Source organism: Aspergillus nidulans, chromosome I (genome assembly GCF_000011425.1).
Source record: "Aspergillus nidulans FGSC A4 chromosome I".
Taxonomy (NCBI): Eukaryota; Fungi; Ascomycota; class Eurotiomycetes; order Eurotiales; family Aspergillaceae; genus Aspergillus; species Aspergillus nidulans.
In genome coordinates this window covers 3,322,538-3,345,970 of record NC_066257.1, presented here as the reverse complement: position 1 = coordinate 3,345,970, position 23,433 = coordinate 3,322,538, and the positions used below count along the sequence as shown (strand labels likewise).

The following is a 23,433-nucleotide window of genomic DNA, read 5'->3' as shown; positions in this document are numbered from 1 at the left end:
CTGTCATACACTGCTGTGCGTAGAGCGAAAGCACTGCAGGACCAGTGTCTGCAGCTGGGCGAAGGCCCGAGACTCCGATCCATCCATCTATGCATGCATCGGATTGGCGCTGGCAGTGCCGAAGGAGGGGTAATCAATCACTGCCTACTGCCCAGGCCAGAGGTTTGCGCTATTTCTGGCATAGGCGTCCGGGCGTTCAAAGTCGCATTTTCTATGCGTCGCATTGCAGTAGTGGGGCGGTTTGATTCGCTGATGATGTGATGTGATTGCATTCCAGCAGAGTACCGAGAGAGTCAACATGCATAGCCGCTGCTACTATCACGGTTTTGGTAGGGATCATTCGTGTTCGAGCGTTGGGGTGCGGCTACGGGATCGGATATCAAACTGCCGTATTATCTAGGATGACATCAGAAGCACAGTGTGCAGAATACAGTACTTGCAGGGAATTGCAGATGTTGAAAATTCAGGTATGTACGTATCTACGTCAGGCCAGAGTAAGGGTAAAGATCAAGTAAGTAAGTATATTTCCAAGTCTATTAGTAGATGGTAGTAGTGGGTTAAGCATCAAAGAGCGAATCAACCACCAAATCTGAGACAAGCAGATCGAGATCGCAGAATGGTATCATAAAGCAGAGATGCAGAGCAAATGACTCGACTCAAGCACTAAACTCCTGTCCATGTCCATGAGCATAGCGTGCACTCCAAAAGAAGTAAAACAGAAAAGTAAAACAGAATCCCTTCCTAAATGCTGGATATCGCAAATGCTAATGGAGGGAAATCGAACCGAACCGAAACAAAGCTGTATGACAAAGGAAAAGACAAAGGAAAGACGTTCTTTGGATCTCTGGTAAAATAATAGATCCGTTCTGTAAATGTTCGGTAAACCAAGCAGATAAATCGCTTGCAAATTCAGATCAGAAGCAACGAGCAAACCAAACGCGCTCAAATGCAATCCGAGTAATAAACACTTCCCAAACCGTGGAAGTGGGGAAATCCAACTGGGGTAAACTGGGTTCGAGTACAACCAAGGTACTGTCTGGTTGTGCTATAGTTTTTTAGGCAGTTCGCTTTCGCAGAATGTCATCGCAGTTCGCATCGAAGCGCATATTCCACACACGGATGCTGTTCATCAGCTTCTCCGTATTCTCCAACTCACGATCGCGACCAAAGATAGACTCGACAAATTCACAGCCGGCGTTGCGGCCCATCGACACACTCTTGCCGTCCTCCCGCTTAGCGGCCTTCCACATAAATTGCTCGCACGTCTGCAGCAGCTTCTTAAAGCGCTTCCAGAGGCGCTTACCACTTTCCAAAAAGTCCTCCACTGTTTCCTGAGATTCGGCGTCCTTTATTCGGTCCACGCACTCCGCTGCGCGCTTGATTTTGCCAGCAAGTTTGATGAGCAATAGCCAGAGTTCACCCGCAACGTCGGCCATTGGGGTTGAGGCGCCATGATGGAAGACGGTCCAGTCGTAGATCCACTTGCCGAGAGAGTTGGCATCGAACACACTGCCAAGCAGGATAATCGGCGCTTCCGTGGGATCCCAGTTCTTGAGCGAGTAGCCGGGGGGGATCTTTGCGCGTATGGCATCCTCTTCGGTGGCCTTTGGCGGGGGCTTAGATGCAGTCGCAGGCTTCGGCTTGGGCACGTTCCGGGTGGAAGTGGACTGGCGACGAGCGCGCGATCGTTTGGCGGCATCAGCCTCATCAAAAACAGGAACCTGGAAAGATGAGAAGAAAGGATCAGTGGCTGGCTTTGGCTTCCGTTGGGACGCTGACGGGCGCCGACGGGACTTGTTCGGTTCCTCGCGCGAGGCGTATCTGGGCATATCATCGTATCCATCATCGACCACATCCACAAAGATAGATCGCTTCCGGGATGACTGCGATCGAGCAGCACCGTAGTCGTAGTAGATGCCCGCGGGGGCACCACCAGACATGGTTTTGCGACGAGAGGACGGAATGCCACCAAAGAAGGCACTTACATTTTCCGGGTGTTTGGACGGGATGCCATATTCGGGCACAGGGCCGTAGAAACCGTGGCCGTATCCAGAGTGCCATGCTCCGGCGTCCTTGCTGGGAGGCGCCGCGTAGCTCGCTTTGCGGCCGTGGCGCTTCGTGGGGCCGCGGGGGGAGCCAAAGGGGTTGGTGAACTGCGTCGCATAGTAGGCGTAGTGAGGAGACGTCGGGGGTGAGTTCATGTAGTCGAACGAGGACCACCCGGTGGGTGGCGGAGAGTAGTGGTACATTATCGCAAGAGCATGAATATCGATCGCGATGAAGATGCAAGAGCAACAGCAAGAACCGACAACTTTTGAAAGCCCAAAATTACCGATTAAAAACTAACAAACCAAACCAAAAGCACAACCCAGTATATTGTACAGGATATCGTCCAGAAAAACCCGATCGACGCCGATCAAAAGGACAACGAAATCGAGAGAGCAACGACGAGGCGTCACCGTGGCACGGATTCGAGGGGAGAGGAGGTTTGAAAGGCTGTGATATAAAAAGCGTGCATTTGAACGACGTCGAATTCCCGAGCGTTGAGTGAAGTCGAGACAAGGATACGAGTCTCCGCTCTGTGTCAAGCAGAGAATCTGGGCGAGGGACCGAGGATCTTCTGGGAGGTGACTCCTGAAGACCAGACGTGACAAATCCTGGGGTTACGGTAAGAGTAGAACCCAGGAGAAGATGAGAGTTCCAGGTTTGTTGTGGCGAAGGTGCGTTGAGACAGCTGTAGTTGAGTTGAACCCAGAAAGGGCGATGGTGCAGGAGAGTGGTTGGCGAAGGGGCGAGCCAGGTTTTGTACTGTATGAATGGAGAATTCGCAACTCCCGCTCCTAGTCACTGTGGGCCCCAGCGGTAAACGGGAGGTGGGGCGCTGTATTATAAATTTCAAGCCCGCTTAGCGGTTTTACAAAACTGTCGTCAGCCCAAAAGGTTAAGGACCAAAGGCCTGGGACAGTTATGACATGAACATGCAGAAGCTTGTCACTTGCGACCAGCTCCTGGCTTTATATACTCTGTACTCCTACGTACTCTCTGAGTCACTGTTGGGCAGCGCCTACTTCACCCTCAAATAACAATCGAAGAATGCCGAGGGCGAGGTCGCAAGATATAACCCTGACCTCTAACCCTCCGGGTTCTGCGTCATCCGTACTGCCACCCCAAAGTCACCTCACTTCAGGCAAACCAGCATCGGGGACGTTGACTGGCGATCCGTCGACTCAGCAGCTGAACGCGGGCGTCCTGACAATAATGGGCGCCTACCAGGTGGGCACGAAGATGTGTATATGGATCTCAACATGAGTCATTCCCCACGGCATCGCCCCGGTGATGGCTGAGCAGTGGCCACTAAGCACAGTCACTGGACGGCACTCTGAGTCTGATATAAATAATCCTTTCGAGTCAGAAGGCTTTTTTTTGTGCTCTGAGTTGTGGCTGCCTATTGGTGTGGCAAACAATGTGGCGGAGCCGGGTTTGGTAACCGCTGAGAACGTAGAGGCAGGATTGCTGCATGTGCAGATAGGAGCATGGGCATCAGGTACGGTCGGGGAGAGCGACTGTCTGACATCTGATAGACCGTGGAAGAGACGGGCTGCATCCGCTGCATTCCATGGGTCAGAATAAGCTCGTCAGGTAACCTAACCAGTGAACCAGCTCCTGTTGGGCTGCACGATGGGCTTACCGCTGGGCAGCCACCACACCATCAACAAGGTTTTGACACCGCAACTCTATGTACTTTGTAAGGACAGCATCCTCCAGGATAGAATCCAGCGCGCCAAAAATGAGCGCTCAACCTATCAGCCGACTATTCCAGATCCAGAGCGGCGTCCTCGGTGTGCGAAGAGTTAAAGCCAGTGCGACCCCTGGCATATCACACAAAAGCAACGAGATTAACGAGATTATCAACTTCGACCTTGGCAGAGTGGTCTGGATGCTCGACCGCAACCAATAGCGCCAAATCCCCGATGGAAAAGATTTAGAGTCTCGCTAGAAGTCGCGGATCGCAGGGTTATGGGTCCGTCAGGACACGATAAGTCAATGATCAGTCCGGCTCGCCAACGGCCTGCATCCATTGCATTTCCAACATAAAAGCTGACCAGTGGCTACATCTTTGCTATCTAACTGACCAGTGACTGGTGAGCTGGACTCTGATATTGATTGTCGCCGTCATCGCGCATTATCAGGTTCCCACTAAGTTCTCCTTTCTGCTGACTCCTTTCCTCCTCTGCCTTTTTATATTACCCAGAGACAAAGCCCAAGTTTGAGCCGTCTGAGACCTGGTCTGACTCTCACACCGTCTCTCACAATAGTGCCCCACTGCAGAGTTTTCACCCCCAGACCCCTTGCACTGGATCTCTTCATTTGATTCTTTCTGTGCAATCACAGCCTTGGATTTACAATTTAATATTGTTTTATTTATATTCCGTCCAATCTTGTGTGCCATGCCCCTTTATCCGTACCGTACGGTATTTTCGCATTACCAGCATATCTGAGAGCCACCAATACCACATACCTTGATTTGGCGTCCGTCCATCCCGGTCCTTTTATCCTCGAGTCGACTACCAAGTCCAAGACCAAGGCATGAATGGCGAGTCCACCAATTGCCATAGCCGGTCGCGTGATTCGCGCATTCCCAGAATCAGAAATACCGTCCCCCTTTCTCAATGTACCCGTCTTTTAGTCTAGTGTCTTCCTCTCAGTCCCAACTCAGCTCGACTGGTCGGGTTGGTTACACTGTCTAAAAAGAATAATTTCTCGATGACGCCTATGGTAACAGGATCCAAGCCTCATGCCGATCAGCGGCAGGCGAAATGAAAATAAAATGAGAATAAGAAAAAGCAAGGAAACGTCGCTTGCTGTTTCATTTCGAACAGAAGGATTGTGCGGTGCGTCAATGCTGCAGCCCTTGCCCTGAGCCCTAGATCGCTGCCTGGTTGTTCGGACTGCGAAGGATTGGCGCTGCAGCGCGTCTGCAAGCTGCAGCCTGCATAGGCAGGGGACTTTCGTTGCACGTTCAGGCCAGGCCAGACCCATACTTTTATCGAGTCGGCTCGTCCGTTTACCTGGTTGGGACTGGAATCATGTCCAAGTGAGAACTGGGCAATCTCAAACCCTTACGCATGAACATGTTCTTACTAAAGATGTCTCTCATGTCATTCTGTTAAGTCACAATGTATATGCAGGACTGGATGCTGCGGCCAAACTGCGGCCAAACTACGGCCACTCATCTTTCCTACAAAATAATACGGGTGCCTTACCGACTCCTTTTATTTAGCCTTGCATATCATCCTTGAATACGAGAGCGCCTACGGAGGACATGTACTTTCCAGGTTACGTTGGAGTAAAAAAAGTACTACTTTCTCACCACCAGCCAAGCAAACTAGCCGCGACAACGCACAATCTTAATCAATCCTTCTGATGGATTGTTCTCGGTCGCGTCATCAATATTCGCCCATGAGCTTGGTACTTGGTACTCCATCATCCGTACGCCCACGCCTACTGCTTATAAACCACATGAACAGTCCCAGCACGGTAATGACCAAGTAATTTGTTACCTGCACCACTGCAAGGCTGCAAGGCTGGACCGAACTCCTCTAACCAAACTAACTTTTCTCCGACATCATGTATTACACGACATAACATGTGCTGCTGTCCAACGCAGTGGAGTGGGGGATATCCCCGCAAATGAGGGCTTGACACGCTGGCTCAGACTCAGAATAACGGTAGGATCGTTCGTAACTTTGTGGTGGATTGGCGCTACGGGGAATTTCTGTTGATCGGTTTTGAGGTTGTGGAGGTACCGGTAGAAAGGCAGGTCAGAAGACCCGACTTGCGACATTGGGAGATCATTGCATTACTCGATAGCATGATGTGACTGCAGTATTTGATACTGAACGAGACTGGATACAAGCGCTTGGACTGCTAGGTTTATGTTTCCTGGCTGGTCAGGAGGTCCAAGAGCTGGGTCTAAGAGCTAGCTGTTGTGTCTCTCAGATCGTTATTCGAGTAGCCGAGATACCGTTAATGTAAAGGTAAAAAAATGCCATCTTGCCCTAGCAACGATCCGAGATGTGGGGTGGAGGGGTAGGTAGACAGGTGAGCTGTTCTTTTCTTTTTTTTTTTTTTTTACTTTCCCCTCTCAAGTCCTGCTTGGGTTTCACCTCAGGCTTCCAGCAAGGCTTAGCACCGTCTCCCGCGATTTTGCATACTGCTACTGCACTGAAATTGACCGTATCTTGCGTCAGGCATCGAAACCCTAATCGCATTGGATCAGCGTGCGTGGATGCATGTCCACGCATTACTTGAGACATACTTACAATGAGACGTACAATCGAGGTCTATTTTTCCCAGAGATCTGCTACGGCCACTATCTAGCATCTATTTGATAAATAATGGCTTCGGCAGATCGTCGGTAGGGGACCTCATTGCACTGCATGCAGTTTATATTCTACTGTGCTTATTGCTGCCTCGCTTCATCTTCCAATGCAGATCTCGATTATACATACATACATACGCATAATACAGAGCAAGGCAAGCCAAGTCGTATCCCTAGCATAATATTGGCGTAGTAAACCTGAAAGACAGAGGGTAAACTTGTCTGAGTTGAAGCCCGAGTTGTCAGACGTTGGGCTAGAGTGTGGGGGCTTGAATTAAGACACCGCTAGATTGCATTGCCTCAATCAGTCCCGAGCGGACGGTGAGTGGTGAACCCTGATCGAAAAGAACACAGCATCTAGGAACTATCGAAGTTTTGCGGCCCGGATAGTAGTAAGCCGAGCCCCAGCATAGAGTCTAGGTAGAGAATATAGGTTCTGGCGACCGCCGAATTGTCCTAGTTCCTGAGCTAGTAGTGATCTCAGGCCTTCCCCTTGTAGGTCGCCATCAATACGTCCGTCCGAGAGCGCTCTGTAGGTAGAGAGGTCTAGAGTGGATTGCTTTCCCGGGATTGATAGTCAAGCTTTACACCTGGCCAGCACCATCGCTCAGTTCGTAGGCTAGTACACAAGCAAGTGACTGAGTTATTAAAGTATTCATTGCATGTTATATACCGGCCATTATATGTGATTTAAATCACTCATTGCAGTGTCACACTACCATATATTCTCCTTCGGCGCGTTTAGCCTGCATAGCCTGCTGCCATCGGAATCCCTGACCCTTGTAAAGAGAATTCGAAGGCATAACACCATCCGATGCCGACCAATCGAACTGGCAGGCCTGCAAGCCTCCATAGCCGGTTTCATCTACGTCAACGGACGAATTCTCTGCCCAGATTTTCTGCAAAAGCTCGAGGCAGGAGAGATTGTTGTAAAACCCGGAGTCCTTGGAGATATCCTTGCAACGTTCTTCGATAATTATGCGGTGCTCTTCAAATACACATTCGGAACCGGTGATGAACAGTGGCCAGAGGAGGTATACATCCGACTTGACTGCTAAGATGTGTGCCATTGAGCGCTGCACGATCTGCTGGATGCGCGGATGGGAAGATGGTAGGTCAGGATAAGCGAGTCGCTCGCTGTAAAGGAGCGCCGAGTGTCGGAACGATTCGGAGATATGGAAGACGTCCTCGATGTTCTGCGGAGCGACTCCGGATTCGTATACTGGCGAGGATGGTGGTGATATGTATGCGTGCATCGACCGAGCGGATTCCGCAGGCCCCTGGTTAAGCCGCTCTTGCGGAAATCGCCACGCTTCCAGTTGCTGTTTGATGGAATACCACTCTGCCCAGAACGATGGAGATGAGGGCTGCTTGGTTTGGTCGCCGTGCCGCGGTGGAGTAGGTAGAGGGAAGAGATAGGGGTCAATTTGCGTTGGAAGGCCAGAGAATAGCAGGTCTGGCGTATGGTAGGTCATGGAAGGTGGAGGAATAGAGGTTGGCACAAACACATGCGGCGAAGGTCCTGTGTGTTCCTGGCTCTGGCTCAGGAGGTTCAGCCGTCCGAGGTGTGAGATGATCTTGAAGAGCCGGGCGTCGCATCCAGCAAGATTTTCAAGGCCCCATTCACTGTCCGATGATGCAGTCAGGTCTACATACCTGCTATGCAGCTGGGATTCGCGATCGTTAGTTGTGGCCGTCATGGTGTCATACCACGTAAACATTCGGATGAACCACTTGAGCTCATCCGATACATAAGGAGAAGCCCGCAGTCGAATTGCAAGCAATTTGGTAACTCCTGCAAACTGGGTCTTGAACTGTCCGACTCCAGTGTCACAGACATGGAACAAGCACAAGATCAACAAGGTGGCAAGTACCGAATCCGACAATCTTCGCTGCGGATCCGCCAATTCTTTATTCAGTTCCTTGACAGCCACGCCTCGATGATACGTTTCTTCAAGAGCAAATCCCTCTGGTATTGAGGGGTCGAAGGATTCTAGAACCGACCTATCCGTTAAAGCTTGGTGTGCTAATGAAGACATGCGCGCTGACTCCGTTCGGCAAGTCGAAAAGATTCCCCGGTCACGTCTCTGCCGCAAATTACTGGTAGATAACGTCGCGATAGCTTCCTGAAGAGATATACTATCCTGGGCCATGCGCAAGATCGAAGTACGGAATGGGTTCGTCGGGCTATCGAAGGCCACAATGACCGGGGCGATGACCTCGGCGTAATAGCTGATTAGGTATCGAAGGCGCGGAGTCCGTCCAACAGATCGGGCAAGGAGCAATTGCGACAACGATGGTGAGTGATTCCCCGCGAAACTGTAGCCATAAGAGTGACGGCGCTGCAACTCTGCAGTCGCTTCGTCAGTTTCAGAGTCTTCGGTAGACGGGCATGACCACGCTGATGACGGTAGCCGGCATGGTGACCATGATCCTCTCCAGCTCCCTGATGCAGTGACCGATTCCGTGTCGGTTGGTGAGTCGGTGAGGGTGTGTATCGATGAGTTGGATAGATTAATTGTTGGACTCGGCTGACTCCATATGGCTTGGGACTGTGGCGATTCTATTTTCGTCGGTAGATGTTCAGCAGTCGTATCTGAGGTAGGGGAAAGCCGAGCATAAGGCTGGGGTGGAAGGGCGGCTATATTCGGATGTGACCTGGGGGGCTCTTGGTGGCCGGATGCACGACGAGGCTTTGCTTTCCCCGGAGCCGGCTGTGACCCAGTTACTGGCAGAGACAATCCCCGAAACTTGCCCCGACTAGCCACTCCAACGCCCCATGTCAATGTTGTCTTATACCCCGCACACTCGACCCCATTTTCCAGGCACTGGGAGCAATACGGGCGTCGACGGTCGCACGAAGAGCCATTGCGGCCACAGGTGAAGCAATCATGAGTGGCACCGCTCACCACTGTCCTCTTTCGCCGCCTCCGGACAGGTGCCGTTGAAGGCGGGGATTTGTGTACTTTTGCAGAGGCAGCCTGCGACATTCTCTGCCGATACTCGATAGGCAGGCACTACTGAACTAGAAAGCCAAGCGGGCCTCCGTGCCGTGGCGGTTGCCGGGTATTATCGGGGGTAGGAGACGACGCGGAGGCGGTCCGCGCTGTGGGGGTCCATGGGATGAGGTTTTAATCGTTGATGAGTTGACAAGGGAGGTTTAAATGGATATGGGAAAATTGATTTGGAGTAGAGGTAGAAGCGGAGAAGAAGGAAGAGGGGAAGGGGCGAGGGAGAGGGAGAAAGGGAAGGGAGGATTATAGTGCCGGTGCCAGATGGGATAAAAGAGTTCATAAATCTCCGGTTAGGACTGCGAGGGCCTTTATTGAAGGCTGAAGACTGCGCCTTTGGCTGGGACAATGGCGATAAGACTGGTTCAGAATTGGCGAGGCTCGTTTTGGCGGCACCAACCGCCACTCTGTTAACTGGCACGGTTAGTCTGTTGGGTCTTTCAAATATATATTATCCGGGCTGTCCGATGTCGCGCAGCATCACTGACCGTCCTGAAAGGTTTTCATGTATGGCCTGCATCCATTTCTGGCTAAAATCGCGGCATTGGCAAATACTACTGTTAGCTCTTGCAGACCGGTCTCGAAGTCACAGCCTTATAGGCCCGGCCAGGTTGGCGTGTTGCCACGCTGCAGACAGGCGTGGACCATGTGGCCAACAACTCAGCATGATCTGCAGCGTGCCTTCTCTTATCGGCGGTGGTTCAGTCTCAGGGGTTCTGCCACCGCCTTCCGTATCGACACTCGCATCCAAAGGAACTAGGTGCTTTGTGCAGACCTGCTGCTGATCGGGATTTCTCGAACCAGACAGACTCCAGGACTGTCCAGACGCGTCAATTGGCCTTACCAGAACGTCCTCACACCCGATATCGAAACGTGCACTTACGGCGCCTACCTTGCAGACCAGATCATGCAACAGTTTCCAGTGCGAACCTAAGTCATGCCCAAGCTCCGCCGCAGCAGGCTGAGGACGGTCCTCTCCATAGTCGCAGCTCTGTTCCTGGTTATTGGTGTCTTCAAGATCAATTGGACTCCAGCGCCCGCCTCCGTGGTAGTCCCGAATACTGCATTTGAAGTACCTCTCACTGAACGTCAAAATGTATTCTGGAAGGGCTTTAAGCCGATCCTAGAAGCCAACTCTCCGAACTGTCCTCCACCTGCTCATGAGCAAAACGCCGACTCTATTCACTTCAATGCTACCACGACTGAAGTCCGGCCCGATCTAACGTTCATGGACGAAAGCAGCGTGTCAGCGATGCAAGATGCACATGCGCGGTTCTTACACGATATCGAGGAAACTAAACGTCTGAAACCGGTCCATGCTCCTGGTACCCGAGGCATAGTGTCGACTGCTGGAGGCCAGTATTTTCCGGTGTTTCTTGCTACTTTGCGGATGCTACGACGTACCGGCTCGAAGCTACCGGTGGAGGTGTATATGAAGGATGCAGACGAGTACGAAGAGAATATTTGCGAGGATGTGCTTCCGAAGTTGAACGCGCGGTGTCTGATTCTTTCAGATGTGGTCGGAAAAGATCCCATAGAGCATTTTCAGCTCAAGGTTTTTGCGGTACTTCTTTCGTCTTTCGAGGAAGTCGTCTGGATGGATTCCGACTGCTTCCCTCTCCATGAACCCGACCTGTTATTTGATTCAGACATGTTTAAGTCAATGGGCATGATCACTTGGCCCGACTTCTGGCAGTCCTCAGTTTCACCTGTCTACTATCGCATCTCAAACCAGCCGGAAATTCCCATGAATGCACGCCAGACCACCGAGGCTGGTGTTTTCCTTATCTCGAAAAAGTCCCACTTGCGGACGCTATTGCTGTCAGCTTATTACAATTACTACGGGCCGTCTCATTATTTCCGCTTGTTGTCCCAAGGTGGACCGGGCGAAGGCGACAAGGAAACTTTCCTTCAAGCTGCATCTGCAGTTCAGGAGCCATTCTATGCTGTGAGCGAGAGGGTACAGGCGGTTGGCCATCCGGCGCCGAACGGCCTATCCGGCTCCGCTATGGCCCAGTCAGACCCAATTGAAGACCAAGCTCTGGTTAGTCAGGGGCTCCTTCGGGTGCTCGATCCTAGTGTGGCTCAGGCCCCACGGGTTTTTTTCATCCATGCCAATTACCCCAAGTTTAATCCAGGAGGAAACGTCTGGGGAACAGAATTCGAGACTGCACCGACAGTCCGGCCTGATGGGTCCGACGGACGGGCATGGATTGTCCCGGAGGATGTCATCCAACGATTTGGTTATGATGCCGAGAAGGCATACTGGGAAGAACTCAAATTCATCAGCTGCGCTCCAGACATTGAGTTCCAGACCTGGACCTCCAAAGGCAAAATATGCCACAAGGTCGGACAATACTGGGACAATGTCTTTGCAGAGCCGCATGACGATGATTTTCAATGGGGTTGATGATTCCAGCAACATTGGTTTGCAAACTTGATGATTCTACGCATTTACGAGCGACGACTGCTGACACAGCTGTACTATATCGCGTAATCTTTTTATCTTGTATATTACGACCTAGAATATAATAGAAGCCAATGGTCAAAAGGGTCAAAATTGAGATTGCAATTCGATTTTCATCAATCATATCGTACAGTGGCATAACAGAAGAAATTATTATTTGATTCCCTTCTCGCGTAGCCGCTGCTCATCATCCTCCTGCAGCTGCTTATCAATCTTAGCGCCCTTAGATGGCTCGTTTCCATGAAGTTTAGCCTACATCGACAATATCAGCTTCTATTCTCGCCTTGCTATTTGACTCTTCAATCGCAGGCAACTTACCGGTTTCAATGGGTCCTTCTTGCTGAGCTCAGCCTCGGGCTGAATGTCTCTGTTATGATGCGAGGATGGGTCGTCCTCTTTACTCTGAGCAGCGAGTCTGTTTGCGATAGTACGTTGGTCCTCTACATGGTGAAAGTGGTCGGTTAGCTTCATACTTTTTCCACACCGGCGTTGGAGGGCGAATAGGTGGACATACTGGAGTCAATGTTCTTGTGGCTGGCCTTCTCGCCGGCCTCATATCTCTCGTGCTGGTTGATCTCAGACTGAGGAGCGGTGCGCTGGTCGCCGGCCTCGTAGAAGGCGCCGCGGCCAACATTCGACTGGCTGGAGGAGGACATTTTTAGGGTATGTGGATAGATTTGAAATGGAAAAGAGTTTGGTTGGCTGTGAGACTATATGTGGCTATTCGGATTATTATATGGCTGGGCGATGAGTGTGAGTGTAATTGATGAAAAGCTACAATACGCTTGCAGAGCAGGTCTATATAGGTATAAAGGTTCGAAGAGTGATGTCATCATACCATATTCGGAGTCTAAAGCACTGAGATCATACGTGGGGCCGGGGAGCAAGAACACTTGTCAACTATTGTTTTTTGCACTGGTGAGAATGTGGATGACCTGATGCGACAAAAGTCATGTCTGTAATGTTTCCTGGAGTTCTTGCTGATCGGTGTCAGGGCTCAGGGCAGCTTGGTTCTATGACGTTATGTCGCGTACGTTGAGCTCGGACTCTGGGCGGACGATGCCTGGCTTTGGAGTAGGAGCTCAGAGGATCTTTAGCTGTTGTTGGAGATCCTCGGTCATTGACTGGCTTCAGAGTGGTGGTGATTCCTAAGATTCCTAATTTCCTGTTCAGATAGACTTGTGAAGCTATACTTAAGCTATACTTACCCCGCACATTTCACTTCCTCAATGTACTCGACAAGCATTTGAGCCATGGCCCGAAATTTCCGACTCCTAATGTCTACAAGTTCGTTAATGCTCCAGCTGATGTGGGAATTGACTATTTCTGCTTTGGCTATTTCTATACTGTCTTCGATGTTGAGGACAGAGGTGCACTATTCAGGCGCCGAACTCGGAAGTGATGGGACTTCCCACCTCAGCTTCATGTCCCACTCCCCGACGCCCCAGCTTGCATACAGCAACTCCGATTGATAGGCTACGCCGGGTATCGCGGATAGTTTATCCCCTCACTGAGGCAGGCGAAGGACGGAGTATATCAGTGCCCGAATGGCCCAGCAGCCATCGCTCAGCTTACAGTTCCTTACGAATACGCTGTGCTTCGCCTTCAGAAGGCAGCTGAATTCCACTCGACAGCTACGCAACTGCACCATCCACAAATCTCTCAAGAACATCCGCCTTCATAGACACGTCTCATCACGAAGTTTTCCTACAATGGACATCCCCTCGATTGACCCCAGCTATTTAAAGCTCTTCCAAGCCGTTGAATCCCGCTTTGCACAGGCAACCTCCATCCCTGCCGACAAATGGGCCATCCTAGCGACTACCACCCTCGCCGCAGGCCCAGACCCTGAACGCGCTGACCAACTATATCTCTATTTGACTTCGCAACCCGCCTACAGTACCTCCGACGCCAGAAAGCAGCTCGTGCGGCGTCTGCGGGAAGCCCTCCTGAAGTCAGTCATTATTGTCGGCGTCTGCAAGCCCATCGAAGCAATCCTCGCCATATCAAAGGTCGAAAAGGAAGAAGACAAGGACTACTCTTCGGCAACGCGCGAGGGCTGGGCTTGTGACGAAGCAAACCATGAGCGTGGTGTTACTTGGTTCAATAAGCTGTACGCGAGGAACGGCAATGCTACACTGGATCTGTTTGCTGCGCACAAAGACTTCTCTTGGTTAAGTACGGAGATTACTTATGGGCTTTTCCTGAGCGATCGCCAGGTCTTAGACGATGTGGATACGCAGATGGTGGTGCTTCCAGGAATTATGAGCCAGAATCTGCCCAATGAGACGCATTGGCATATTCGGGGCACCAGGAGGCTCGGGGTCCCCATTGAGGATGTGAAGATTGTAACGGAGTGTGTGAAGATTGTTGCAGACTTCTATGGAAACAAGCTGGATAAGGTACCTAGTGTTGATGACGTGGAAAAGGATGTATAGCCGCAATTATAATCGTATTCTGGCCGATAAGATGGAGAAAGAAATGGTGCCTAGACCTGTACCGCATTTGAAATATATTTCGCTCCTGTTAATGCATGGATGTTAAGTAAAATGTCGGTACATTGTTGTTTGGCAATACGTAGCGCCTACCTTAGACGAATACCCGGGTAACAAGCATAACGGTCCGTGATTCGAAAACTGATAACCTGCAAGCATGTGTCAGCTTATTAGTATTCTGTACATCCTGTTTTGATAAAAGACGTCCTTGTCTGGCTGAACAAGAAGTCACGTGCACACTCGCTGAATCTGATTAGGGAGATTGTAAGCTGGAAATGGCACGCGTCTGGGCACGCGTTCCGCGTCCTCCAATAATTACCGAAAGTGCAAATCGAGATCAGACATCTACCAACACAAGCCCTTGAAATAGGCCTGGAAGCAACAAACCTCGCAGAAATGGGCTCTATACTCTCCGATGACCCAGGCGCCGCTGCTGACGCAACGAAAGATGAATTGACCGAACTCTTTGCGCCCTCTGCTCCGTCCGGGCTCCCCGCCGACATCTTAATGGAGCTGCAATCTATTATGCGCGTGCATAGCATCACGGCGCAAGAACTGTTTTACCGTTGGGAGTCGTACTGTTTGCGCATGGGCTCTGAGGAAACGAAACTTGATCTCGAGACTGTGAGACTGTTCAAGCGTGATGTGCAGGAGAATCTGGAACGACAGGCGAGGGGACGACAGCAGGTTGAGAAACGCGGTGGAGCTGCGGCGACGCCAAAGGCTAGGGATATGCCTGTTGGAGGGGGAACAGTAGCGGCAGATGTCTTTGGGATGTATGTATTGCCCTCTCCTGATCTAAAGGGAGGAGAGTTTACTAATTCCTTGCTTGGACCAGGTTGGATGGATTGACGCCTGCGCGAACACCTGGTGCTGGATCAGCAAAGAGGAAAGCGGAGTTCTCGTCTCCCTCAGTAGCTAAGAAGACGAATTCTCCTCTTGCTTCGAAGACGAATGTTGCGAATGGTAATGGAGAGGGGTTACAGTATGTTTTGCGCGTTTTCGCTTCGAGTACTAGTTGTGCATGTATAATGTCTGACTTGTATAGGTCTGTTCCTTTCTCAGAACGTCAGAACCCCGGTCAGACGATTGAAACTATCAACGAGCACCTGTCGATGCCGGAAACGCCTATGGCGCCGCCGTCGGAGCCTCGCATTCGCCCGGCTGCGAACACAGATCTCAAAAAGTTCGGATATAAACCCATGGCTATGCGCCTTTCAGAAGCATCTGAGATTCTGGATGACCGAATTGATGAGTTCATGACTATATTCGAGAAGATGTATGAGAAGGAGGATGTCACATTTGGAAGTGCCGCTGTTCAGAGCACAAACGAGATTGTTGCCGTTGGCCGTATTGCCTCTGATAGCCCGGAAGGGAAGCTCAATCCTGCGTCTCTTGTGCTCGAGACGTCGAGACGTAGCGGAGCTGGGCGAAGGGTTCCTCTGAATGTCGACTCTATTCCATCAGTGAACTTCTTTCCTGGCCAGATTGTCGCACTGTTGGGAATCAATGCATCAGGAAATTATTTTTCGGTCAAGGAGGTCCTTCCACCACCGCTGTTGCCGCCAGCCGTATCGTCTGTACCTACGATTGAGAGCACTAATGAGCGATTATCGGAAGGAGGGTCTTCACCCTTGAATGTAATGATCGCTTGCGGGCCCTACACCGCCGACGACAATCTGGACTTTGAGCCGTTGAAGGAAATATGCCACAAAGCTGCAGAGGGCTACGCAGATGGGCTCATACTGTTAGGGCCGTTCCTGGATCTTGAACATCCATTGCTGGCATCGGGTGATTTCGAGCTCCCAGAAAGTATCGACCCGGACACGGCTACACTAACCACCGTTTTCAAACACTATATTTCCACACCGTTACAACAACTCGCCGCCGCCGTCCCAAGCATCACAATTGCGCTCGTCCCGTCTGTTCGGGATGCCGTGAGCAAACACGTCTCATGGCCACAAGAGCAGCTACCTAAGAAGGAACTCGGACTGCCCAAACAAGCTCGCATGGTGTCCAACCCAGTGACCTTCTCCTTGAATGAAACAGTTATCGGAATGTGCTCGCATGATGTACTATATGAGTTGCGGAGGGAGGAGGCTCTGCACGGGAAACCGAAAGAGGGTAACCTTCTGACTCGTCTGGTGAAGTACCTGATCGAACAGCGCCACTTCCTCCCCATCTTCCCACCTTCATCAAGAGATGCGCTTCCAAGGCCAGGATTTGAAGGCGGGCTAGCGACGGGTGCCGCGCTGGACGTAAGCTACTCCAAGCTCGGTGAATGGTGGAACGTACGGCCAGATATATTGATAGTCCCTAGCATGCTGCCGCCGTTTGTCAAGGTATGATCCTCAATTAAATCTCAGAGGTGATGGTCGCTAATGACTGGCAGGTGGTTGACAGTATCCTCACAATTAACCCTGGCACGCTCTCCAAGCGACGAGCAGCGGGAACCTTTGCGCAGATGGCCATCCATCCGCGCGTCGTGAGCGAGGAAGAACGGGAACAAAAGAACATAAGCCACAAGCTATACGAACGGACACGGGTAGATATAATCCGGATATGAAAGATCGTATTGTAAATTTAGGAAGAGGCGTCAGCTGTAATAATGATATGATAATGACCATTTTATCGGATCGCATCCGAGGGTATCAATAATCGCACAACCTTGACCATCGTACATCCCGCCAACCGCCAGCGGCTGAAATAATACAACACAGGTTCACCGCAAACAGACAATCCTCTTGCCTCCCATCAACCTCCCAGAATCTTTGATCCTCACTCTTGCCGTTCCGTTTCCCTTGCCTACCGCACCGACCCCCCCACTCGCGACTAAACCTTCAAGCCCCAGATCCCTCCAGACCGGCTCTCTACGCCGGTCCATTGCTCTCGTAATTCCAAATGCCGCGTGCTGGTCAGGAACAACATCGTCCTCGTCTTCTGGGTTCGGCGGCTGGTACTGTTGTGGGAGATAGATCTCCTCGATCGGCAGGAAACTGGGTATCAACGCTGGCGAGGATGACCCATAGGTCACGGTATGATTGTGGTAAATGTGTTGTGAGGATGACGAGGCCAGCGAGGCAGTATGGCTTGTATGTGGTCGCGTGAAGTCTTCAAAGTAGTCTGCTAGACGGGGATGGTGCATGTGGATGTGCGTTGGGGAAGAGTCTTTGCTCTGGTAGAGGTCAGTGGTGCACGGAAGGTAGGAAGAGAAGAAAAGAAGCAAATAATAGACATACCATCTTGCTTTTGCGTTAAAGAGTTAAATGGATGTCTAATCTAATGTGTTGGATTGGTTCAAGGTTGTTGATATTATTCAGAGCTACTCTACATCAGAAAGCCGGCAGTGCATTGTTAGTAAGCAGCATTACGCCGATGTTCACTAACAATGTAAGCTGTCCTGACGATCATCGCAACAAAACCCCCAATCAAACAAGCTAAGCTTCGGAAGACACGAAAGAAAAATCACATAAGCTGAGGTGTGCAAACTCCTTAGATTCTTTACCGCCCCGCCTCATTTTACGTCTAGCGAATTGGTTGCTGCAGGTGGCTCTTCTCCTTGAACTCGATTGCTTTTGTAACCTCTCGATATACATAACAAGCGATGTCCACCACTCCATCAGACGCCCCGACCCCAACTCCAGCTACCTCACAGCCGGCGCCTCCGGTTGACGGCAATACCGTCGCGCCTGATGTTGAGAAGCTCCACGTCTCTCCGGAGGGCGAGTCTACACCTACCCCTGCGCCTGCCTCTGAGTCCGCATCCGCACCTCCAAAAGAATCCCTAGTTCAAGAAGAGCCGGCCGCAACTCCTGCTCCCCAGCAGGAGATAGAGACAATTGACAGTCTGAACCTCCCCTCCTCCGCTGCCGATGGCCTCATCCAAAAACCCTTCGTCCGCCCCGTTAACACAGCAAAGCCACCTCCGCCCGCCAAATTGACACCAGAACAACAAGCCAAGTATGAGAGCGTGCTTAAATCCGTTTCTGGATGGACAACTGTCCCAACCACAGCCGCGAAGAATGCCCCAACTGCACCGATAACAGACGATGAGCGCATGTTCCTTACACGTGAATGTCTCCTCCGTTACCTGCGCGCCACGAAATGGAACGCCCCCGAAGCTGTGGCTCGGCTGCAGCGCACACTTACCTGGCGCCGGGAGTACGGCATTGAGAAATTGACAGCGGATTATATCTCCATTGAGAACGAGACAGGAAAACAGGTCCTGCTCGGATATGATATTCACGGCCGGCCGTGCCTGTATTTGCTGCCGTCGAACCAGAATACGGAGAAGAGCGATCGCCAAGTGCAGCATCTGGTATTCATGCTTGAGCGTGCGATTGAACTTATGCCGGCGGACCAGGAAACGCTCGCGTTAATCGTGGATTATAGCCAGACCAAGTCCGGACAAAATGCTAGCATTGGACAGGCGAAGGATACAGTGCACTTTTTGCAGAACCACTATCCGGAGAGGTTGGGGCGGGCGCTGGTTATTAACAGTGAGTCCTCCCACTTCTTAACATTGGGAGATTGGTAGCTAACAAGACTAGTGCCATTTATCATAATGGGCTTCTTTAAAATCATCACCCCTTTCCTCGACCCCGTTACCCGCGAGAAACTCAAGTTCAACGAGAATCTAACCAACCACGTCCCACCATCCCAGCTCATGAAGTCCGTGGGCGGTGACGTCGAGTTCAAGTACGACCACGCGGCATATTGGCCTGCTCTAAACAAACTTACCGAGCTAAAGCAGAAGGAGTACCGCGAGCGATGGATTAAGGGCGGAAAGCGGATCGGCGAGTATGAGCACTACCTTAAGACTGGTGCTAGTCCTAGCATATCTCAGCGGGAAGCCGAAGCGAACGGCAGCGCTGGTCCCGCGGCCGACAAGGCTTCGTGAACTGAGCTTACCGGGACCAGTGCATAGAACGATGCATATATACTTAATACATAGATCTCTTATAGCTTTCGGCCGCTCCAGCAGCCCGGCTTTATTTTCGGTACATCTTTTCGTCTCAGGATTAATAGAATATATTCTCTCCTCCCTCCTGAATCCCACTGTCTGACGAACCCGTACTGAAATCTATCGAGATTCCGCGAATTTGACCGTTCTCATCCACTAGATCCCTATTTACATGAATAAAGCAATGATAAAACCGTGATTGAGAAGTTGAACTTGGGACAAATTTAGTGGAGTTATCGATATATACACACAAGCTTCCTGACCCTACGCTGGCCTACCTACGCTGGCTGACCTGCGCTTCGCTCCGGGAGCGCTTCGATGGCCGAGACGCTCCGGGTGACTCAGCTTGCCCTGCGGGGCACCCTCCCGGGGGGGGCTCCCGGCAGGCCCTGCGGGACTTTGGTAGCCTTCGGCGGACCGGAGAAACGGTATCCCGATCCGTAAATAAATTTTCGACCAATGATAGAGCTGCTACGGAGGTCTGACGGACCGTCAATTGATTTTGGACCAACACATTGATTGTACTCTGAACGTCAATGGGAATCGATAACCTGCCAGAAAAAGAATCGACGGACCGTCAAAGGACCTAAGATAATACATTATTGTCTGGATATCCAGAATACAAACACAAAGCGCTGTAAACTACAACAATGGGCTGCAAGGGGTCTATATAAAGCATTTGACGGCCCGTAAGTTGTAGATAGCCAGTTTTCATTATACATCCATCCAACCACAATGTCCTCCACCACATCCTCTTCTTCATCCACGGCCGAAATCCCGCCTGCAGTGCTGGTCGCCGAGTGGCACTGGGCCGCCAAATATCCTAAACCATCCGCTGCCCAGGCAGCCCTGCTCGCCATGCCGGCTGTCTGCGAGCCTCAGATTCGGCAAAAGCACATTAGGGACGGCAAAACCTTCAGTTACGTCCGTAACAGCAATTCTGAGGCCCTTCTGGGGTAGATGGTTGGTTCTCATGCGCCCAAGCCATGCACCCACTGCCACATTAAGGAAAGTGGACTGTTTGAAGGTTGTATAGTGGTAGCTGGGCGATTCCAGGGGGCTTGTGCTAACTGCTACTTTGGCAGTAAGGGCAAGCAGTGTGACTTTCACAGTAAATGGTCTATCATCCGGACCGAAAGAATAACTGCTGACAGGTAATAGTCAAAAATCCTGCAACTACTACCCCCAAGCACGCCCGCAAGCGTGCTGCCGCCCTTGCTGCGCTTGTTGCTGGAGAGGAAGAAGAGGAAGATGAGGAGGCGGAGGAGGAGGAGGATAAAGAGGAGGAAGAGAATGCCCGCCGCCGCAAAGGCAAAGCCCCGGCCACCTCTGCCCGCAAGGGGGTTCATTTTGCCAGTCATGACACCCGTGAACATGCAGATAGGGTCCCGCGCCGCGCCCAGTGCTTACACACCATGCTGGCCGTGGCGGCCCGACAGGCATCTGCCGCCGCTGCTGCCTAGGAAGCTCTCGCCCAGACGCTGCTCCTGGTAGCCGCCGAGTACGCCGATGATGCTGGTTTCCAGGGGTTTGGTGGAGAGGAAGAGGAGGAAGGAGAGGGAGGAGGAGATGAAGATGAGTCTGAGCTCTCCTTACTGGATAAGGAGATTCTGACTCTTGGCAGGTCATAATCACCTGTAAATAGTTTTCACCGGGACCGGATACTATGAAAGCAAAGTAAATTCAGACCACAAAAGAATCAGACATATATATGCATACCTGTAAATACTATATATTCTGGTCATAATTAGGCTGCCTTGTCTGTAACCTTACTATTATCCTAATCTGGCACGTCATCCAAGCTTGCAATATCCTGCAAGACCTCGGGGTAAACAATATTATTAGTGGTCCGAATACCTGGCGGCAGCAAGACACTAAGTCGCCGCATATCTGTAACCCGCGACATTGCTATATATAACTGACCATGGGAGAAAGCAGGGACCCGCAAATCCACACCTACCTGCTGCAAAGACTGACCCTGAGACTTATTTGTGGTGATTGCAAAGCATGGATGGACCGGAAACTGTGTTTGTGACAGCATATAATGCAGATCGCCAGGCTTTGAATACAGGGTAATCCGGGGGATGCACTGAGCCTCTGAAGTCACCTGTCAAGATGCACGCGCGGATTGTATAGCGGCATAACTCCATAATCTGCATCCGCGTACTATTGCAAAGACCCTCTGTAGCCCGTAAATTCCGCAGCAACATGATCAGCATACCAACCTTCAATCATAATCTTGCTGGGGGAAGACCTGGCAGATCCACAGATTGCAGGAATTCACATGTGATTTCCTCCACCCCTTCAGCAACATTGTCCGTCAAGGCCTCGTCAGCGGAATACCGCATAGACTCCTGACTGCGCATGGAGTCCATAATACAGTCATTGAACTCAACCAAGGCAGAGTTTCGCATTGAGAGTATTGCACGGCCCGCAAAAAAGTCCGGGTCAGACGCCTGAAAGTCGGCAGTGTGGCAATGGGTCATATCTGCTGCCGGAAAGACCCGCTCGCAGAGTTCCTCAACGGACATAGACGCGCTATCCATTACATAGTCCGGCAGCTCCAAGGTACCATGCATTGTATTATCAACAGACATGCGAGCGAGTAACTGGGAGAATAGGCGATTAATGCCAACTGACGGGAGACGCATATTCTGGGTGAGCCGTAAAATAGCCCGTAACCTTGGCCAGATGGGTTAGCGGACAGAAACACATGCATAGAGGATAACAAACCCGGCAGGTATGGCAGCGTGTCGCCTGAGATCTCCGTGTGGCAGAAAATTCATCTTCAGGCTTCGAGCGCAAGCAGCGCGAGCAGTATCTATAGCCCTCTACAGCGCGCCGTGATCTCTGCGGCCTGGAACGGACTGCAACCAATCCGGGCGAGGGGCTAGATGGCGGCGGCGGAGGCGGAGGACGTGAATGGAGAACTGAGGGAGGCGGATCCAAGAAATTGTCCTCAAACACAGTAACCACCGGGCTGGCAGGAGTCTCATTGGCCCGTATATTGAGATTGGTCGCGCTCAACGGCTGTAAAGGAACACTAACACGCGGACCACGCCGAAGCTGGCTCTGGCGTCAACAGGTGAAGCAAGACTTCCATGGAGGAGAGCCACGCCCGGGAGGATCAAGCGGCCTGAAAAATTCGAAATCCGGCCAGTCACGCCAACAGATATTACATCAGTGGTGACCGGAAACAGGCGCCGAACGTTTTCTAGGCATATGCAATAGTAGGAGAGTGCAATATGAACTATACAGATATGTGGAATTGGGAAGAACACGGCAGCGAGGTGTTTATTGACAGAAGGCGGCCCGTAGCGATCCGTAACGGACGCGAAGAAGAATAAGTGACGGGTGGGTGTAGAATACATCATGGGAGTATATTGCATTCTGCGAATTAAGTGGATAACACGTGACTGCGGTGGAGTCAGAGGGTAAAGTTCGTATAGTAATGTTAATTATTATACATCTACTATGATCGAGCCAAAGGTGCTCCCTAGGTATACTACAGCAATTAATCATCCACTGAGGATTATGTAAACTGTTGGAATTGGAAGAGCAAAGTCCTAGTGCCTTCAGCCTTGCACGGAGGCCCGAGTTTTGAAGTTGAGGTGTAAGCCCGATTCCATGGATGGTATCACATAGCTCACGACATTGAAAGGTGATTGGTCGATTGAGTAATGCTAGGCGGATCGTCCCGGAGCTAATGCAGGGTACTTATCTGCTCCACTCCGTTCTTATAACGGTTGTATGGACATACTCATCCTATACCGTTACCTAAAGGTAACCCTCGACTAAAAGCCATAGGCATGCCTCATGGAAGCACTATGTAAGCATGATGCGGAGAATTAAATCCAACAAGCCCCTAATAGTGCCACATAACCATGAGAATGCCATATAAAGCCCCAGATCGATCAATTTCGCCTCAAACCATTAATCTGTGGCGACCCTCATCCAAGTAGAAGCAAGATGTCTTTCTTCAACCCTCCTTCCAAGCCCGCCATTCCGTTAGCCTTTCACCGCATCCTTCCCCCACAGCCTCGGTCAAAGTCTCCCCCACCTGCCTCGGCGAAATATCCTTCGGCTATCCTTTGGCAACGAATGGAGTGAGCTTT

The 23,433-nt window shown here is 51.1% G+C and overlaps 10 protein-coding genes across 10 annotated transcripts, besides 1 other annotated feature; 6 read left to right on the top strand and 4 right to left on the bottom strand.

Annotated features, from left to right (window-relative positions):
• Window positions 1-23,433: part of a sequence feature (contig 1.113 1..316066(1)) that runs on past both edges of the window.
• On the top strand, window positions 299-593 carry ANIA_06860 (uncharacterized protein; the record flags this gene model as incomplete). Its single annotated transcript, XM_659372.1, has 3 exons — window positions 299-329; window positions 453-467; window positions 541-593. The coding sequence occupies 3 exons, from the start codon at window positions 299-301 to the stop codon at window positions 591-593; spliced, it is 99 nt and encodes a 32-aa protein (XP_664464.1).
• On the bottom strand, window positions 510-2,753 carry ANIA_06859 (uncharacterized protein). Its single transcript, XM_050611131.1, has 2 exons — window positions 1,986-2,753; window positions 510-1,721 (listed from the first exon to the last, which is right to left on the bottom strand). The coding sequence occupies exons 1-2, from the start codon at window positions 2,247-2,249 to the stop codon at window positions 1,056-1,058; spliced, it is 930 nt and encodes a 309-aa protein (XP_050467186.1). The 5' UTR covers window positions 2,250-2,753; the 3' UTR covers window positions 510-1,055.
• ANIA_06858 (fungal specific transcription factor domain-containing protein) lies at window positions 7,023-9,251 on the bottom strand (the record flags this gene model as incomplete). The annotated part of the gene is made up of 3 exons (XM_659370.2): window positions 7,023-8,008; window positions 8,039-8,945; window positions 9,182-9,251. 3 exons carry the CDS (start codon window positions 9,249-9,251, stop codon window positions 7,093-7,095), a joined length of 1,893 nt encoding a protein of 630 aa, XP_664462.1. The 3' UTR covers window positions 7,023-7,092.
• ANIA_06857 (alpha-mannosyltransferase) lies at window positions 10,331-11,988 on the top strand (the record flags this gene model as incomplete). The annotated part of the gene is made up of 1 exon (XM_659369.2): window positions 10,331-11,988. The coding sequence occupies one exon, from the start codon at window positions 10,331-10,333 to the stop codon at window positions 11,801-11,803; it is 1,473 nt and encodes a 490-aa protein (XP_664461.1). The 3' UTR covers window positions 11,804-11,988.
• ANIA_06856 (uncharacterized protein) lies at window positions 11,994-12,614 on the bottom strand. Its single transcript, XM_659368.2, has 3 exons — window positions 12,375-12,614; window positions 12,179-12,300; window positions 11,994-12,112 (listed from the first exon to the last, which is right to left on the bottom strand). Exons 1-3 carry the CDS (start codon window positions 12,514-12,516, stop codon window positions 12,014-12,016), a joined length of 363 nt encoding a protein of 120 aa, XP_664460.1. The 5' UTR covers window positions 12,517-12,614; the 3' UTR covers window positions 11,994-12,013.
• On the top strand, window positions 13,573-14,298 carry ANIA_10857 (uncharacterized protein; the record flags this gene model as incomplete). Its single annotated transcript, XM_050611130.1, has 1 exon — window positions 13,573-14,298. One exon carries the CDS (start codon window positions 13,573-13,575, stop codon window positions 14,296-14,298), a length of 726 nt encoding a protein of 241 aa, XP_050467185.1.
• ANIA_10855 (DNA-directed DNA polymerase alpha subunit POL12) lies at window positions 14,725-16,921 on the top strand (the record flags this gene model as incomplete). The annotated part of the gene is given in 4 exon segments (XM_050611129.1): window positions 14,725-15,131; window positions 15,194-15,269; window positions 15,279-16,697; window positions 16,748-16,921. Coding segments are annotated over 4 exon segments (2,049 nt in total). The 5' UTR covers window positions 14,725-14,751.
• Window positions 17,078-17,597, bottom strand: ANIA_06854 (Apc13 domain protein; the record flags this gene model as incomplete). Its single annotated transcript, XM_659366.1, has 2 exons — window positions 17,078-17,530; window positions 17,595-17,597. The coding sequence occupies 2 exons, from the start codon at window positions 17,595-17,597 to the stop codon at window positions 17,078-17,080; spliced, it is 456 nt and encodes a 151-aa protein (XP_664458.1).
• On the top strand, window positions 17,797-19,255 carry ANIA_06853 (CRAL/TRIO domain protein; the record flags this gene model as incomplete). Its single annotated transcript, XM_659365.2, has 3 exons — window positions 17,797-17,834; window positions 17,885-18,854; window positions 18,906-19,255. Exons 2-3 carry the CDS (start codon window positions 17,960-17,962, stop codon window positions 19,253-19,255), a joined length of 1,245 nt encoding a protein of 414 aa, XP_664457.1. The 5' UTR covers window positions 17,797-17,834; window positions 17,885-17,959.
• ANIA_06852 (uncharacterized protein) lies at window positions 20,054-20,781 on the top strand (the record flags this gene model as incomplete). Its single annotated transcript, XM_659364.1, has 3 exons — window positions 20,054-20,274; window positions 20,404-20,429; window positions 20,480-20,781. The coding sequence occupies 3 exons, from the start codon at window positions 20,054-20,056 to the stop codon at window positions 20,779-20,781; spliced, it is 549 nt and encodes a 182-aa protein (XP_664456.1).